Here is a 17,096-nt window from a genome sequence, read left to right as displayed (position 1 = left end):
AGAAAAGACTATATATCTATTCCCCCCACCCCTAGTAAACCTTATTGGATTTATTCACATTTAGAAGTATATTATTGTATAGCTTTCTAGACTGTATATTTCTGCCATTCCATTCGGCTGGATGGTCCTTGAGATTAGAATATTGTCTTCCTTTTTCTCTAAACAGTACCAACCTAGGCTTCTGCATGTGAAAGTCCCTCAATCCAAGATTGGTGACTGATGGCTAGCATGGTCAATATCCAGTTTTAAAAAAAGAGATGCTGCTTTTTAGCCTGAAGAGGATAATCACTTGTATGGCCTTAAGACTCTAGGTAAAACTTGTTTGGGGAGCAGAGACTTGTACAAAAATCAAAGCATGGAAAAGAACAAACTGTCATGTTATTAACACTGATCACTCTGGTGAGGTAGATTTCTGGATTTTTTCATCTTTTAATTTTCCTATCTTTTCTAATTTGCATTTAATAAGTATATGGTAGAGCAGCATATAAAAATAAAATACTTGAAGCCTGGATGAATGCTTCAAATTATCTTTGATGAGAATATCATTACATTTTATTTTCATCCAGTCATTAATTGTCCTCTAAACTCTCAGAAGGTGGACTGAAAGCACAGAAAGAGCATGAGTGATGAGAAACTGATGATTATGGAGAAGGAAGGGTATGCTATCTTGGAATTCTGCTTGCTGACAGCAGTGGACTGCACTTCTCGGGGCTTATGAAGGGGACTACATTGCCATTGTATGATATGCACATATGTGCTTTAGAGAGGGTAAACACTTGATTTTTACTGCTTTCTTTCATATTGTCATTTTTTTATTAATCCTTTCTAAGGACAATCACAGTATAATCTAGAATTGTCATCCTCTTGATGTGATTCTCACTTAGAACTCCCTAGCGTCATGGCTTAAGACCAGTTGTGCCTAGAGAGGGATATTCCCAGCAAAAGGCAGTGAGTAACAATATCCTTCAATCACACTGTTAATCACTGAAGAATTAATGCAACTTTCAATTTTGAACCCTTGATATAAAAAGGAGGCATGAAATTCAAAAAGCAATGTATTCCACACAAGACTAGCTCCACAACTATATTTTCCTATACTGAAGTAGTCATCAATAATTTCCCCAAAGACATTTTCAATCTGTAATTAGGTGCAAATTCCATAACTAATTAAACTACAGACTGAGTGGGGGATTCATACATAGGGAATCTGGGCCGCCATCATTGCGTCATACAATTGGGAGATCTCAATGTCATTCTGGTATCCATAGCGACTTAGTTGGAATCCCAAGGCCCAGTATGGAGTCATTGCTGGCCGACCAATCAACTAGAAAAAAAAAGAGAGAGAGAGAAATGAATCCAGGAAGACTTTTTGGGGAAGGGAAGAAAAGGCTTATACTTGAAGCAACTTGAGCACTTCTACTGAGCCCTCTCCAGTCTAAGAGGCCTCTTCCAAGAAAAATAAGGAAGTCAAATAAATATGGAAAAACCATCAGCATGCAGAATGACAGAATGATAGAAAGTCTCCCGTGTGGTGGAGCTTCCACTCTGGGGATGTTGAGAACTCAGGAGTTATTACCGATTAGAGATTCTTAGGTTACTTAGCACATAATTAAGAGACATGTGGGGTATCTTTATGCCTTTATACCAGTAAGACTAAAACCTAACTTCAGGAAAGACAGCAATAATATAGTAGGAATACCCAAGGGTGATAAAAACAAAAAATTAACCTATCTCAGTGCTAAGAACATGGTAATACCCAATAAACATTTGATGGTTTATCAATGCATAAAATGAATTCCAACCTCAGTGTATTGTTGAGTTACAAGCTCAGGGGTTGGCCCCAAAACAATATAAAAGTCCAAAATCCCTCCTGTGGTGCGGTATGTCAGGGCAGGAGTGGGCTGGAATGACACATCTGTTAAAAAAAAAAAAAAAAGAAAAAGAAAGAAAGATAGATAGATAGAAAACAAGGAGTCCTTGGAGTGTATATCACCCAGATAAGAAATTTGCCCTAAAATGTACTCTTCTCTCTCTCTCTTTCCCTAATACCCTCCTCCTCTGGAAAGTCTTCTCTCATGTGGTGGAATAGATGGGTTTGCAGGTATAAGAAACATAATCTTAATCTCAACATCTCGTATCATGCTGTGAAAGGAAGTTAAACTGTCACAGTAAAATAAGGTCATGCAATTTGGTCAAATTTTTAGCATAACACCTGGCCTATAGCTCCTCATAAATCTAGAAGGAATGAATGAAGAAATGAATAGAAAGTCAGTTTATCTGTCCCATTTCCCTTGCCCTTGAATTTCTCTACTTCTATTGATATTCCAGACCCCAGGAAAATGGTCACAGCTAGTTATGGTGATACCCAAGGAACATGCCTCTGTCTTACCCATGGCATTGCTGTTTAGCAGGAGCACTCCATGGGCACTGCCATCTTCCTCCAGTGCCATGTAGTACGGGTGGACACCATAGGAATTCTTCTTGTACTGGGAGAGTCATAGGGGAAAGAAGGCAGTAAACACACACACACAAAATCCAAAAAGTTGTTTCTATGTCATAACCCAAACAGCAAGTTTCTACTCAATATTAAAGATTCAGCACAATGTCACATCCTTTATAAAATCTTCCTTAATCTTCCCTTCCACCCAAGTAAAAAAATTCGGTGACATCCCCCTCCAAGCCCTCCTCATTTATTATTACATACTTCTAATATATTCCTGATTATTCTGGATTATCATTACTTCTGCATCTCTCTCTCTCTTACTAGCTCGTAAGCCTCTGGAGAACAGACAGCATTTTATTAATTAAGACATGTACCTGACACATAGAATATACTAAATAAAAGTTTTGAAGTAAAATAGTCCACGGGGGAAAAATATGTCTGTCTTCTAGGAACAGAAGAGTATAACCTGTGGCTTATTTCATCTGAGAACAGAATTTATCAATATAAGGTGAAGCTGATTAATAGGGTGCTATATATGTACATACAGATTAAGATAAATTTACACAGGGAGAAAATGATTGAGAATCTTATTTTTCTGTGCTTACCGCTGGTGGCTCATCACGAGCAAACATTCCCCACATGGTCCAGTTCATATCTCTTCTGAAAGCTGTGTGCTCCGTCTCCCCAAAGCCATATATGTACTGAGAGGGGAGGCGAGTAGAAATGGAGAGGAACATGTCGTTGAAGGTGAAGCCAGGGAGCTGAGAATCCCAACTGCAACACAAAGGCATATCTCCGCACTACACTGATCATTGGCCAGAGCAAGCACAGGGCACAGAGGGGAATTCTACTTGATTCTGAAGCCTCTGGATCCAGGTTCAAATACTGTGAGAGGACACAGCTTGTACCAATGGCCATGACTCACTGCCAATGTGTTGTCTTTGCATTTTTATTCTGTGGTCTGCAAGGCTGAGATCTCATTTTCTGGGTCATGGGCTCCTTGTAGGCAAGGACTATGTCTCACTCATCTCTTTAGTTATCATTGCCTGGAGTATTAGTTTGAATACGTGCATGAATAAGTGAACAAGGTCTAAGCAAATTTCCCAACAGAAAAGTGCGAAGTTCTCAGAATGGCTTTTCTGGATGGGCCAAAGGAATTCTTAGCAAAGAAGGCAACTGAACAAAGTCAAACACACAGTCAAAGAGAGCCAAAAGCTGTCCATAGGTGCAGGTACAGGTGATGGTTTTTACATGTATGGGGAACTGCAGCCCCAAGCAAAATCCAGACCTTCCCTTCATTCCATTAGGCAGCAGGACAAGGGATGAGAAATGACAACTCTTTTCACATTTAACATTGTGAAAAGGCTTTAAGTCTACAGCACTGATAGAAGCAACGATTGTAAGAAGCTGTTTCTCTTTGCTTAGTAAAGTTTTCCCTCTCTCTGAATCTTCTGTTATTTTGTAATGAGAGTATATAGAGCTGATTTCTATCCTAGGTTATCTATCACACTTATTAAAAAGAGTTTTCTTCTGCTCTACTTAACAAGAGCAATGAGTAGAACATGCATTTTTCTTTTTCTGAAATCAAGCAACACTTATTTTAAGCCTCTGATTAATTTTTCTTGTTGAGTTAGTGACTAGTAGAAAATGGAGCAATAGATCTGCTCCCTGTTAAACACGTGCGCGCACACACACACACACACACACACACACTTATATTGTCTCTAAGATTAATATTTCATGCACATTAATTAGAATCACCATAATTAGATCTAGAACCACTTTAATGAGAACTAAGTAAATAATACTTACATTACAGTGCTGGAGTTTTTTCGTAGAATCTGGATCCCAAAAGGATTGTTCTGAATCCTGACATCATACAGACGGTTTTCAGGAGAGCCAGATGGAGAAGGAGGGGTGTTCAGAGGCACTGGGACCTCGTACCTTTTGTTTGTGGGATCAAAGATCTAACAAAGAGAGAGAAGGAGACTTTCTGATGGAACAATATTAGACCCAAAATGCCTCCTGCCAGCTCAAATAATTCAGTTCCCATGTTTTCTGGCCAGTTTGAATCATATTGGGAGGCATCAAATATCCCATAACATATAGATATGAAGCCGCTGCCACCTACAGTGCCCAGTATAGATCCTGAACTCCAAAATGCCTCAGAAATACCTATTCAAAGGCAGGGAGGGCACTTCCTCTAAATAATTTATGAATTATGTGTAAAGAATTTCATGGATAGAATAACTGCATGTATGTTTATGTGTATGTTTATGAATATGTACATGCAATTAAATATGTAATGTTATGTTTGAGCATGTATGTATATATCAGAAATTAGAGAATTGAGTTTTTATATGGACTCAGTTCTTACTGGTTGAGCCTCCAGATGCTTAAGACAAGTTTTGTCCATAGCCTTGCTTCTCAAAATTGTGTTTCTCAGACCAAAAGCAGCAGTATAACCTGGAGGCTTGTGAGGAATGCAGAATCTCAGGCTCCCCCACCCCTCCACCTCCTGAATCTGAATCTTCATTTTCACAAGAGCCCGGGTGATTCCTCCAACATTACAGTGTGAAAAGCAATGTTTAGGGCTGAGTTGTCCAAGGTGGTATTGTCACTGGTGAGGCCCTGTAACCTCCTGAACTCAAGATTGATGCCCTGAACTCAGGAGACTCCTAGAAGCTTCTGCCTGTCAGTTTCGATTTTTAGAAACTTAACTAAGGAATTTCTAGAACAGGAAAAGAAACACTTGAGGAGAGGCCTTCGTAGATGAATCAGAAAGTGTGGCACAGTTACCTCAGCTTCATTATGATATTAAAACCCCCTTCTGCTAGTCATCCCAAGCCCTAACAAGAGAAGCCTGCTTGTCCCTGTTGGGGAGTGACTGGCTTTGGAAATCATTCCCTGAGATCTCCTTATTTGGACACATAAAGATGACCTGGTGAGGCAGCTCCACCTGGCGTAGTCTCTGTCTATAATTCACCCAGCATCGGACCCACCAGCCACTTGTGGCCATTAAAGACTTGAAAGGTGCTAATCTGAATTGAGACTCACAATAAGTGCAAACTACACACCAAAATTTAAACAGTTTGTATGAATAAAAGATTCTAAAATATCTCAAAAATTGTGTTTGGATTACATGGTGAGGTAATATTTCAGCATCTCGGTTAAATAAAATGCTATTAACGTGAATTGCACTTGATTTTTTTTTCAAATACATTCTTAGGAGTGTGGCTATTAGAAAATCTATGTGGCTCACGTTGTACTTCCCTCAGAGCAGAGCTGTGGGTCTCAAAGTATGGCCCCTTGACCTGTAGCATCAGCGTCACATGGAAGCAGGTTAGGATTGTGGACTCTCAGGCTGGAAACTCTGGGGCTGAGACCTAGAAATCTGAGCTTTACCAAGACTTGTGGGTGATTCTGATGCTCTCTGAAGTTTAAGAACCACTGCTAGAGAAATAACTCTAACATCAGAAGTGAATTAATGCCACTTGTGTGAGTTTTCCACGTAGCAGACACATTTTTCACAGGGCTAAGAAGGGGTTCTTTGAGGACACTGCTGACTGAGCAACTTGATAGTGCAGGCCATCCACAACCCTGGTGGGTCCAAGGTCACATCCTGGCTCTACCATGCTCCTAAGTCTCTGATCTTGACCTCTCTGGGCTGTGTTGCCTTTATCTATAAAATGAGGGATTGGACACAACGGTGTTTCAATGACTTTCATCCATCCACCCGGAGCTGTAAGAATTCCATGTTGAGGATCAGAACCTACAGCACCTTGGCAATTACCTTGAACTGCAGCATGTTTTCTGTGTGGTAGATCACGCTCAACTGGAGGAAGCTGACCGTTGCAGAGAGAGAGCCAGATGCCGAGGCTGCTCGGGCTGAGTTGGGGGCTCCCAAGTAGGCAAGCTCTGTGGTGATGCCCATAGGCAGGTACTGAATGTTACTGGCGGCGTAGCTGGGGATGGTATCGTAGTAACAGGTGGGCACACCAGGAAGAGTTGTGGACTGGAACAAGAGGAGAAACTCTCCATCAGCCTCTAACACTGCACTTCAAGGGTCTGATTCCTAAAGAAATTGGTTCACACAGACTAAGTCTCTTACACCATGCCTGTTATCACGGCTTGAATTATGTTCCCCAAAAGATGTGAAGTGCCACCCTGGAATCCGTTCAGAGCTGAGTTGGAAAGTGACCTTATTTGGAAATAGGGTCTTAACAGATGATCAGGTTAAATGAGATCATTGGGATCAGCCTAACCCAATATGACCGGTGTCCTTATTAAAAGGGGAAATTTGGGCACAGAGATAGACTTGCACCCCATGAGAACCCCATGTGAAGATGAAGGTGGAGATCAGGTGATATTTTTATAAGCCAAGGAAGACCAAAGAGTGCCAGAGAACCACCAGAATCTAGGAGAAAAGTCTGGGACAGATTCTCTCTCCCTTTTCTTAGAAGAAACCAACTCTGCTGATGCCTTGATCTCAGACTCCTAGCTCCCAGAACACTGAGATAATAAATTTCTGTTGTTCTAAGTCACCTACTTTGTGGTACTTTGCTATGACAGTGCCAACAAAATGAATACATCCATTTAAAAAACACATGCTCATTGGCCTCCTCCACTGGGTGGCAGGGAAGGGTCAACAGGAAGCCTGCTCTGGAGACTGGAATCTTCAGGCAGGCTTCTGCTCCCAGTATAGTGGCCTCACTGCCCCCACTGGACCTTGAGGTAATTACTTATTTTCTCTGGCTTTCATTCTATTTTTCAAATAAAAGAAATAGTTCTAGCTTACCTTCCACAAGGGCTGTCTAATATATGAAAGAAAAAATGACTTCAAATACTCAATGTACAACACATACCCAATGCATTATTGCTGTGTTAAAAATAAAAGTGGGTTTTTAAATGCTGTGGTTGGAGGAAAGAGAGAGCCAGAGTGGCAGTAAGTGTCTTCTGATTCAGGATATCTGAGGAAAACACTGACACCTATCATACGGAGTTAGCAAAATAACTCATCAGTTATTAATAAATTGATAACTTATCAGTTGATAAGCGTCATTTTCTTCCTGAAGGATGATTACTCTTCAACCCATCAACATCTGGGAAGTGTTTCTAGGTGTCTAATTACTCATGGGACACTTCCCGTTCACTGTGGTAATGTGCGCCCGATCATTACCTCCCAAAGGCACCCCCGCTGCCTGCAATTCTCCTCAGAGACAGCAGGGTCCTCAGGGTAGCAGTTGAATTTCTCCAGGTCACTGACTGGAAGTTTCCATCCAATGGAGAATTCTCGACCAAGTACCAGTCCCTTGAGATCACTGATCTTCACCACCTGAGGAAGAAGAAAAGAAGCCACATGACAAACAGAACGAGGTTGAACCACCTGGATAATGTCCTTCCCCGATGATCTGGAAGGTGAGCTAGCCCTTCATCCAATACCACTTTGTCATGGGTTACTTGAAATATTATTTTTTATCCTTTGGGGCTTTTGACCTCCCTGTCGGGAAAATGAACTTGGCTTATTCTTGACCTTTCTCACCTCATGAAGTCACTGTGGAATACTGAATGGGAAGGGCTTCCATCAAGTTAAGGAGTAAGGATCACAGGTAGGGCTGTCTTTGTCAGAGTTATCGCCCTCTGGGTGTGGTGCTCACACATTGTAATAATGATGGCAGTAATAACAATAGTTAAACTTTACTGAGCATTTATACGGGCCAAGCACTGTGATAATCACTTCATATGCATTATCTCCATCGATCCTAGAAGGTAATCCTATGCTGCAAATTATATGGAAATTTCATTTTACAAAACAGAAAACTGAGGTTTAGAGAGATTTAATGCTTTGCCCAAGATCTCATAGAGGTGACGGCAGAGCTAAGATTGGCAACCAGGCTCTTAATTTTTTGCTCTCTGTACCTTCAAAAATGAAAGGGACCTGCCCTAAGAAATGGTGAATTTCCCAGTGCTTGAAATATTCAACTAACAATTGGAACCTTTTGTTAAAGATTAGCATGCAAGGGACTCATTCGATGAGAGCAGAACTGGATTACTCCTCGAGTCCTATTCAACTCTCCTTTTCTGTAATGGTATCAAAGTAGTGTGTCAATTGTGTCTCAGACAAAGAGAGTCTTTAGCTTAAATGAGAGGACAAACATGTAAATACTCTCCTGAACTAGGCCAATGTACTGAATCATATTTACACTCTATCACATCTGGGATCAGTAGGTCTAGTTTTAAATCTACCCAGAGAACTGCCTTCCCTCCCTCGGGGTCTCAACTCCCACTGTCCCCTTCAGCGTTTTGATGCAAGCAAAGCTTCAGAGTCCATGCTTAGCACGCGTGATTCTCCTGCTGCAACGGCCCTGTAGTATGGTAGATTTTGCAGCAAGCCAGCTATCTCTGTAACTGCCCAAAGTCAAAAGAGCAAGAGAGAGCTGGCTGTCAGAATCTTAGGCCAGGGCTTTTGACAAGGGCTCTGCAAGGATGGAACAGTCTCCTACCTTTGATGAAACATTGTAGTTAACATTTGAAACGGGGGTAGGAGAATTACTAAGTGAGACAGTAAAATTAGTAGGCTCCTTGTCCATTCCCAAGATTATGATATCTGTAAACATGAGGTTGTCAGGGTCCATATATGTATTATTTATAATTTTTGCCTGTAGCCGGTTCTAGGAAAAAAAACACACACACATACACAAAAGCATCTGTTTAGAAACTGGGTACATCACCAAATACCATCAAGATCTTTCTTTCTGACATCCAAGGTATGTCCTTTATCTCTGAAGCACTAATTGGTATGTGGTGATCGTCCCCAGGGAATTTGTTCATCCAGACTTTTAATGGTCTTCAATCTTACAGTAACATTTCATGTTTGCTTGATTCACTGGTTATTTATTTATTCTATTGCTCAGGAAGTACATTCCTGACATCACAGAATTTCCAAGTGAGCAAGATGGGTGCTCATAAAACGAACAAAAAGACACCAGCACCCACATTAGCCTATTGGCAGAAAAAGATGAAGACAGACAGACAGACACACACACACACACACACACAGAGAATGGCCCAAATACTGTTTTTCCTTTTTATTTTAATGATAATAAGAATAGGAACTAAAATTTATGAACGTTTGCTCTGTGCCAGGCACAGTGCTCAGCATCTCACTCCATTCTGACAGCAAGCTATGAGGCTGAAGCTACAATGAGCCCATTCTTCAGATGAGAAGACTGAAGCCCAGGGGAAGCAGACAACCTTCCCAGGGAACCACAGTTCAAAGGTGATGAAGTTGAGCTCTGGCCAAGGTGGAACTGAAGACTGAAGAAAAAAAGGGGGGGGGGGACATTTTGATGTTTAAAAAGATTAGGTGACCCACAAGTGTGCCCAAATGATTTTTTGCAAAGGTGCAAAAGTACTGTAGTGGAGAAAAGAGAATCTTTTCAACAAATGGTGCTGGGATAGTCGGCCATGCTGAAGCCAAAAGTCGAATCTGTACCCAAATGTCACACTGTGTGTAAAAGTTAACTCAAAGCAGATCACAGACTTAAATGCAAAAGGTAAAACTAAAATTTTTAGGGAAAAAATAGGGGAAAATATTCAAGTTCTATCGATAGAAAGAGTTTTACAGTGGACACCAAAAAGCACAATCCACAAAAGAAAAAAAAAAGTTAAATTAGACCCATCAAAATGTAAAACCTCTGCTCTGTGGAAGACTCTGTTGAAAGAATGAAAAGACATGTCTACAGGCGGATAGGAAATCTTTACAAACCATGGATCCAACAAAGAACTCCTCTCTAGAATGTATAAAGAATTCTGAAAACTGAACAGAGAAATCAGCCAAAAATAGTCAATGAAAAAATGGCCAAAAGAACTAGAGAGACATTTCACCTAAGAGAATATACATGGAGGCAAATGAAAAGATGGTCAACATCATTAGATATCAGAGAAATACTAACTGAAACCACAATAATATGTCATTATACCCTTATCAGAATGGCTAAGATTTTAAAAATGTGACAACATAAATGCTGATTATGATGCAGAGAAACTGGGTGGGAATGCAAAATGGTCTGGCCACTCTGAAAACCAGCTTGGCAGTTCCTCACAAAATGAAACATGCAACTCCTGTAAGACCCAGCAACTGGCTCTTGGGTGTCTACCTCAGACAAATGACAACCTGTCCATAAATGTTCAAAGTAGCTTTATTTGTAATAGCTACGACTGGAAAAAACCCAGATACTCTTTATTAAGTGACTGATTAAACAAACATCTATATCTTGGAATGCTCCTCAGCAACAAGAAGGAATAGGCTTTTCATATGCCACAACTTGGATGAATTTTGAGAGAATTTTGCTGAGTGAAAGAGAAGCCAGTTCCAAGCTTACATGCTGTATGATTCTATCCACATAACATTCTTGAAAGGACAAGATGTTTCCATGAGGAGAAACGGGGTGAAGGGGACAACGGGGCTCTCAGTATTATTTCTTACAACTACATGAAGCTCTAGAATTATCTCAAAATAAAAAGGATAATTAAAAAAACATGCTTTCTTATTTTTTATTCTTTCTAAAAAGAAAGGCAGAATAAAGGAAAGAGATCCCCCACAAAAGAAATCTTCGCTCACACATAATCAGACTTCCAAGAAAATCAGATTAGAATTCTCACATCCGCTGCTAGCATTACTGCTTTCCTTCCGGTTGGTCCCTTTGGGAGACAGAGACGAGGCAAGTGATGATCTATAGTTTTTGGTATCTCCCAACCTCTCAACACCACCACTTAATACCTGTGTCCAAGGCCAAGTTTGGGGGCTGGAAAAGAAGGCCGTTATGGGAGAACCTCCGAAAGGCCCCATACCACTCATCACCCCTACCCACATCCCACATATACTTGCGTGGGAACACACACACACACACACACACACACACACACACACACACCATCCTCCCAGGACACATCCCAGAAGCCAGGACTCATATCAAACTCAGAGACAATGAATTTTTTTTCCAAAGAGCCCCCCAATTTCTTCACTGAAGTCATACTGATTTTTGATAGGCTTAGATATCTAACATAGATTAAAAACTCTCATATTTTCTGGGACCATCACGGCCACAAGACCATGATGAGTGGTCCTGTTCCAAATGACCAAGCATCATAGCAAACCAAAAACTCAAAAAGGCATCACAGAAAAGAATGTACACTGTGTGTTCCTCAAAAATAGTACTTACCGAGGTGACAGAAAAATTATACAGAATATACTTTTCAGCTACAGTATCTAAAAGAGGAAAATAGAGGAGGACTCATTATTATAGGAAGTTGAGGAGCCTTGAGGTCATGCTTTTCCCTTCTCTATCTCTGCTTATCCAGGTTCTGCCCATTTTTGTCAAATCTCCCAACAAGTTTCCTGGACTGCTTCAGCCAAACCTAACTGCTTCACCCTCTGATCTCCTGTGGCACTTCGTGGCACCATTTTGCTGGCACTTAAAACATCATGACTTGTACGTATAGTCATCCACATGCACATTGTATCTATCCTGCTGGATCAAGAGTTCCTCAGGGGCAATGCCTACATCTTACTCAATTTATATCCCCTGCGCAATAATATGTATTGCATACAGCACAATAATAAGTAGCCAACAAATATTAATAAATGCTAATTCTACACAGGGCAGGATTTTTATATAATCACAGATCACAAACTTATGGCAGTTACTTCCATGAGAATCTTATAGTGGAAAAGCACACGATACCAATTAGGTGCTTCCTCTTCAATAGTAACCAAAGCAGTATTTTACAAATCGATTAACAAAAGGTATTATTTGGTATTGGTAGAGAGACCCAAAAAAGAGAGTAATTAAACTAAACCCAATAATGTGGGTCGCTTTGGTAGTCAATAATATATGAGTTGCTCATCTGAAGTCGATTTTAATGCATCATACTTGGCTAACCGAACCTTTAGGATGAATTGATTCTAAACTTAAAGAAATAAGCATCGATGATAACAGAGTTAGTGCCATACTGGACAGCTTGTAATGATTACTTTTCACTGAGAACTCCAGGGAGGGCACCACAGGGAATCCTACCTTTAGATACACCATCATCCCAGTACAGCTCTCCCTGTGCTTCTCTCTTATAGTCCAAGGCAACAATGAGTCCCAGGGAATTCTTCCGACTGTAAAACAGCATCTCTCAATTTCAGAGAATGAAGAAGACATAGAACTTTGTTCAACCAGCCCCTTTCATGCCTCAGGGACAAACTATTGTCATCCCCAGCTTGCTAGTGATAAGCAGCAACACAGAGAGTACATTGCCCATGACAACACATCTGGTAGTAATAGTGCTGGGGTCTGCACCTGAACTTCCTGGCTCTTGACCTTAGAAGCTATGTTTGCTTCCATGTGATAACTCTCACCTCCTATTTAACTCAAGGGAATCTCCTTGAAGACAGTTTCTGGCCATAGGGAAATCCTCACAAATGATTGTCTTAGCTGTTCTTAAAGTCTGATTCAATTTCCAAATGAAAGACTCTAGACATGTGAAGGAACTGAGGCTACCTTACCCGCTAAATGAACATGAAGGCGCCACTTTGGGGCTGACCTTGAAAGGAAGGGAGAGTGATTATTGACTAGAGATGTTTTTCCTTGATCTGTCCACTTTTAGTGTCCATTTGTCTGTCCCTTAACATGCCCCCCTTGAAGCATCAGAATAGTCACACCTTAGAAGAGTGTGAAATCACTTACCTGATTTCTGTGGTTGTGCTGGGTTGCTGGGTGGGAAATATGAAGCCTCCTCGGAGGTGAAGTCCTATCCTATCAAGTGGCAGCTGCATCTCCACTGATTGTTTCCTCCACTGCATGGCTACCCCCTAACCAACAGAAGGACAACAGAGCAGATAATGGACTGTTAGAGTAGGAGGGACCATGCAGATCCTCTAGTTCAGTTGCCTCATTTGAAATAAGTCAGTGAGAGAAAGACTGTATGATTTCACTCACATGTGGAATTTAAGAAACAAACAGATGAACTGAGGAGGGTGGGGGGAAAGAGAGAGGCAAACCAGAAAATAGACTCTTAACCATAGAGAATACACAGAAGGTTGCTGGAGGGGAGGTAGGTGAGGGATGGCTTAAAAGGGTAATGGACATGAAGGAGGGCACCTGTTTGTGATGAGCACCGGGTGTTATATGTAAGTGATGAATCACTAAATTTTACTCCTGAAACTAACATTACACTGTATTCCAACTAACTGGAATTTAAATAAAAACTTGAAAAAGAAAAAGAAAGAGAGAAAGAAAAAGAAAGAAAGAAAGAAAGAAAGAAAGAAAGAAAGAAAGAAGAAAGAAAGAAGAAGAAAGAAAGAAAGAAAGAAAGAAAGAAAGAAAGAAAGAAAGAAAGAAAGAAAGAAAGAGGAAAGGAAAGAAGGAAAAGCAGAGACTCCCCAAAACAAAGGGTTTCCCAAGGCATAATTGAAATAGGTAGCAGATCTGAGACTCAGTGGTTTGTATTATTTGGGTTACACAGTGCAGTGATTCTTTCACAACTGAGCTTTCATTCACTAGGGTATCAGAGCTTCACAGTACCCAGGTTGATACAGTGAAAAGTGCCCTAAACCTACCCCAGTTATTCAAATTATTTCATAGTACATCTAGAAGGGCCTTCCTCATAGAAAATTGCCCTCTATCAACCAAATGTAAAATCTTGTGCTATCATCCTACCCCAAGATCCCAGGACTCCTGCCTTAGAATTGCCCTCTGCCAGGGGCTGGTCTCTGATCCAAGCAGGCTGCCTTACTTACGGTCTCGTAGTCGTACCAGATGGCGTCCGGTATGTATGCTTTCACTAGGTCCACACCCTAGGGAAATACCGATAATGAGCAACATCAGCATGCCCCTTAGAGTTTACATACCTCATGTGTGGTTGCACATGCTCATCTGCACAATCCTGAGATGGTTGGGACCATCCCATTCTACAGGTACAAATACGGGTACCCAAAGCATAGCTGTGCCTAGAAATTAAATTTGTTTTGTTTTGAGGGTCCTGAACTTTCTAAGAGAAGTAGAGAAAGTTGATTCACTGTGTAATCTAACAAGTTAGATTACTTGTGTTACATGTGTAATCTAACAAGTGGGAGGAGACTGAGACAGCCAGGTCTCCTGGAGAGCCTTCTAGCAGGACCTCTGCTGGTCACAGCACCTGCCAAGAGATGGGCCTTTGACATGAGAACATTGGCGATCTCTCATGTTTATAAAGTGAGCAGCATAACCCTGATCCCTCCCCCACACTTCCCCACTCGCACTTTAGGAGAGTATGTGTGGTCCTTCATATCTGAAGGGAAGAGAGTAACACCCTTCCCTTGCCCAGACCTCTCTCCCTTGCCCAGACCTCTCTCCCACATCTTCTCTTTTCCCAGCCCAACCTCAAGAACACATGTCCTCTGGTTAAAAGGAAGCACAGGGCAGCCCCGGTGGCACAGCGGTTTAGTGCCGCCTGCAGCTCAGGGCGTGATCCTGGAGACCCTGGACTGAGTCCCACGTCAGGCTCTCTGTATGATGCCTGCTTCTTTCTCTGCCTCTCTCTCTGTCTCTATGAATAAATAAATAAAATCTTAAAAAAAAAAAAAAAAGAAGCACAGACAGATGGCCAGCCCAGACTTACAAGGCATTTAAAGTCTGTCAGTCCATGGTCATATGCTTAAGAAAGCAAGCCTTAAGGTAATTTTGCAAAATATAAATTGTTTTGCTTGGTGAGGCGGGAGGACCAAGTATTAATTTTTCTAATTTCCAAACTTTCATGATCGATCTCTCTCTTTCTCTCTCTCTCTCTCATTCATTTATTTATATTTAAATGCAGTCATAGATACTCCAGACTTAGCTTACTCAGCTATAGAGCCACGGGGACAAGTGTGATATTCCAACCCCATTGTTTGGATTATAAACACACCTCATATAAAACAGGGGTGATGAGGAGTCCAGGCCCCCATAAGAACTGCTCATGCACATCCCATGTAGCTGGGTCCTGATAGAATCTGGAAAACAGAAAAGGGAGATGAAGCCCCCAGTACAGGGCAACAGCACACTAGGTGGACTAACCTTGTTACCACTAACAAGGCAAGTGAAATTAATGATCTGAAAGAGATTCTTTGTGGGTCAAGAAACTCACTCATGGACCAGTGGCCTTGCTACAGTATCCCCCCGGGTGTGAGCTCGGTAGAAAAGGGTGTAGAGGTAGGGCAGCAGGGTGTAGCGGATGTTCAGGTAATGTCTGGAGGATTCCAGCAGCAGAGAGTGTTCACCAAAGGCAGCGGGATCCTGGTCCTAGAAGAAAATGAAACAAATATTAGAGATTTCCATCATGTTTTAAAAGTTTGTTCCCTTATGAAAGAAGCTTTCCCAGATGAAAGTAGCCATGTTCTTCAACTTGGATGATATCAGAACATTTCCAAAGCTAAAAGGACCTTGGTACTGTTTCTTTATTTTATAGATGAAACATAGGACAAAAGATTCCATGATTCTCCCAAGGTAAAAGCAGAGGGGGGAGTTTATATTTGACATGTGTCTTCTGATCTCGGTCTGTGGTAGCCTCAAGGGGGATACATACAGAAGTTCATAGAGAGGGCCACCCCGGTGGTGCAGTCAGTTAAGCATCAGACTCTTGGTTTCAGCTCAGGTCAAGATCCCAGGGGCTCAGAACTCAGCACGGAGTCCATTTGGGACTCTCTCCCGCTCCCTCTGCCCCTCACATGCACACTTTCTCTCTCTCTCTCTCTCTCTCTCAAAATAAATAAATACTTAAAAAAAAAAGTTAGGAGGTTGTCATGGAGATAAAGGGGTTATAGAGGCCCTGTTCCCTTCTTAGCTGATCTAAATTATTGTTATGTATTATGTTTCTCCATTGCCTACCACCATGATCTATAATCCATCTTTTCCTTTCCATGCAATTTTATGAATCTGCAATATTAAAATTTACATCTAGTTCTGTCTGTAACGTTTTCACCACCAATATTTGTTTTCCTTTCTCTACCCCAAAGACAGTGACTTCTATTTTTTTCTTCAAAACACATTGTGCAAAGAAATCATGACTTTATCCAAGAGCAAAGACAGAACCCTTTAGAAGGTAAATCTAATTTTCTTAGGACCCACAAACAGAAATTTTCCATTAATGAGGAGACTTATTTAGTTCATTTTCCTTGCAATTTCTAAGATATGAAAGATAATGTATGTCATATTGAGATCCGTCATCCTTTACTGTATTACTGAGACTGAATTTTAGAGAAAATTACCTAAATTTATTCCTTTCTTTTGTTCCTAAAGATGCTCATTTCCTCCCTTCAAGGGGATTAGAAAGTAGAGCAGTCTATTGCAGGAGACCACTCCACACCCCCAGTGTGGGGCTCATGAAAACCCTGAGGCCAAACACCAATGAAAAATAATACTCCAAAGCCTCCATCACTCTGGTCTCCAACCAAGAAGGTATAGAGCTGCACTGTCCACCATGGTGGCCACATGCCACATGGAGCTTTTGAACACCTGAGATGTAGTTAGGAAGACTGAGGAACTGAACTTTAATTTTACTTGACTTTAGTGAATTTAAAAATAATCCTAAAAACTGAATATTTTTAAATAAATATTTTTAAATAAAATAAAGAATAAAAATAAATAAA

General features: G+C 41.0%; 1 protein-coding gene across 2 annotated transcripts in view; it reads right to left on the bottom strand.

Moving 5' to 3' along the window:
- LOC121489170 (probable maltase-glucoamylase 2) overlaps positions 1-17,096 on the bottom strand; it is a 90,350-nt gene that overhangs the window by 34,226 nt on the left and 39,028 nt on the right. For both annotated transcript variants that reach the window (XM_041751801.1, XM_041751802.1), the window contains exons 18-31: positions 15,596-15,750; positions 15,377-15,461; positions 14,232-14,288; positions 13,180-13,304; positions 12,523-12,611; positions 11,668-11,714; positions 8,947-9,114; positions 7,623-7,778; positions 6,237-6,458; positions 4,256-4,410; positions 3,049-3,217; positions 2,390-2,486; positions 1,803-1,915; positions 1,199-1,324 (exon numbers count right to left, since the gene is read on the bottom strand). In XM_041751801.1, the coding sequence (XP_041607735.1) occupies positions 1,199-1,324; positions 1,803-1,915; positions 2,390-2,486; positions 3,049-3,217; positions 4,256-4,410; positions 6,237-6,458; positions 7,623-7,778; positions 8,947-9,114; positions 11,668-11,714; positions 12,523-12,611; positions 13,180-13,304; positions 14,232-14,288; positions 15,377-15,461; positions 15,596-15,750 (1,764 nt within the window). The remainder of the gene's footprint in view (positions 1-1,198; positions 1,325-1,802; positions 1,916-2,389; positions 2,487-3,048; positions 3,218-4,255; positions 4,411-6,236; positions 6,459-7,622; positions 7,779-8,946; positions 9,115-11,667; positions 11,715-12,522; positions 12,612-13,179; positions 13,305-14,231; positions 14,289-15,376; positions 15,462-15,595; positions 15,751-17,096) is intronic.

This window comes from Vulpes lagopus, chromosome 4, assembly GCF_018345385.1.
Source record: "Vulpes lagopus strain Blue_001 chromosome 4, ASM1834538v1, whole genome shotgun sequence".
In the NCBI taxonomy this organism is placed as follows: Eukaryota; Metazoa; Chordata; class Mammalia; order Carnivora; family Canidae; genus Vulpes; species Vulpes lagopus.
The sequence above is the reverse complement of the archived record's forward strand: the minus strand, read 5'-3'. Positions and strand labels throughout refer to the sequence as shown.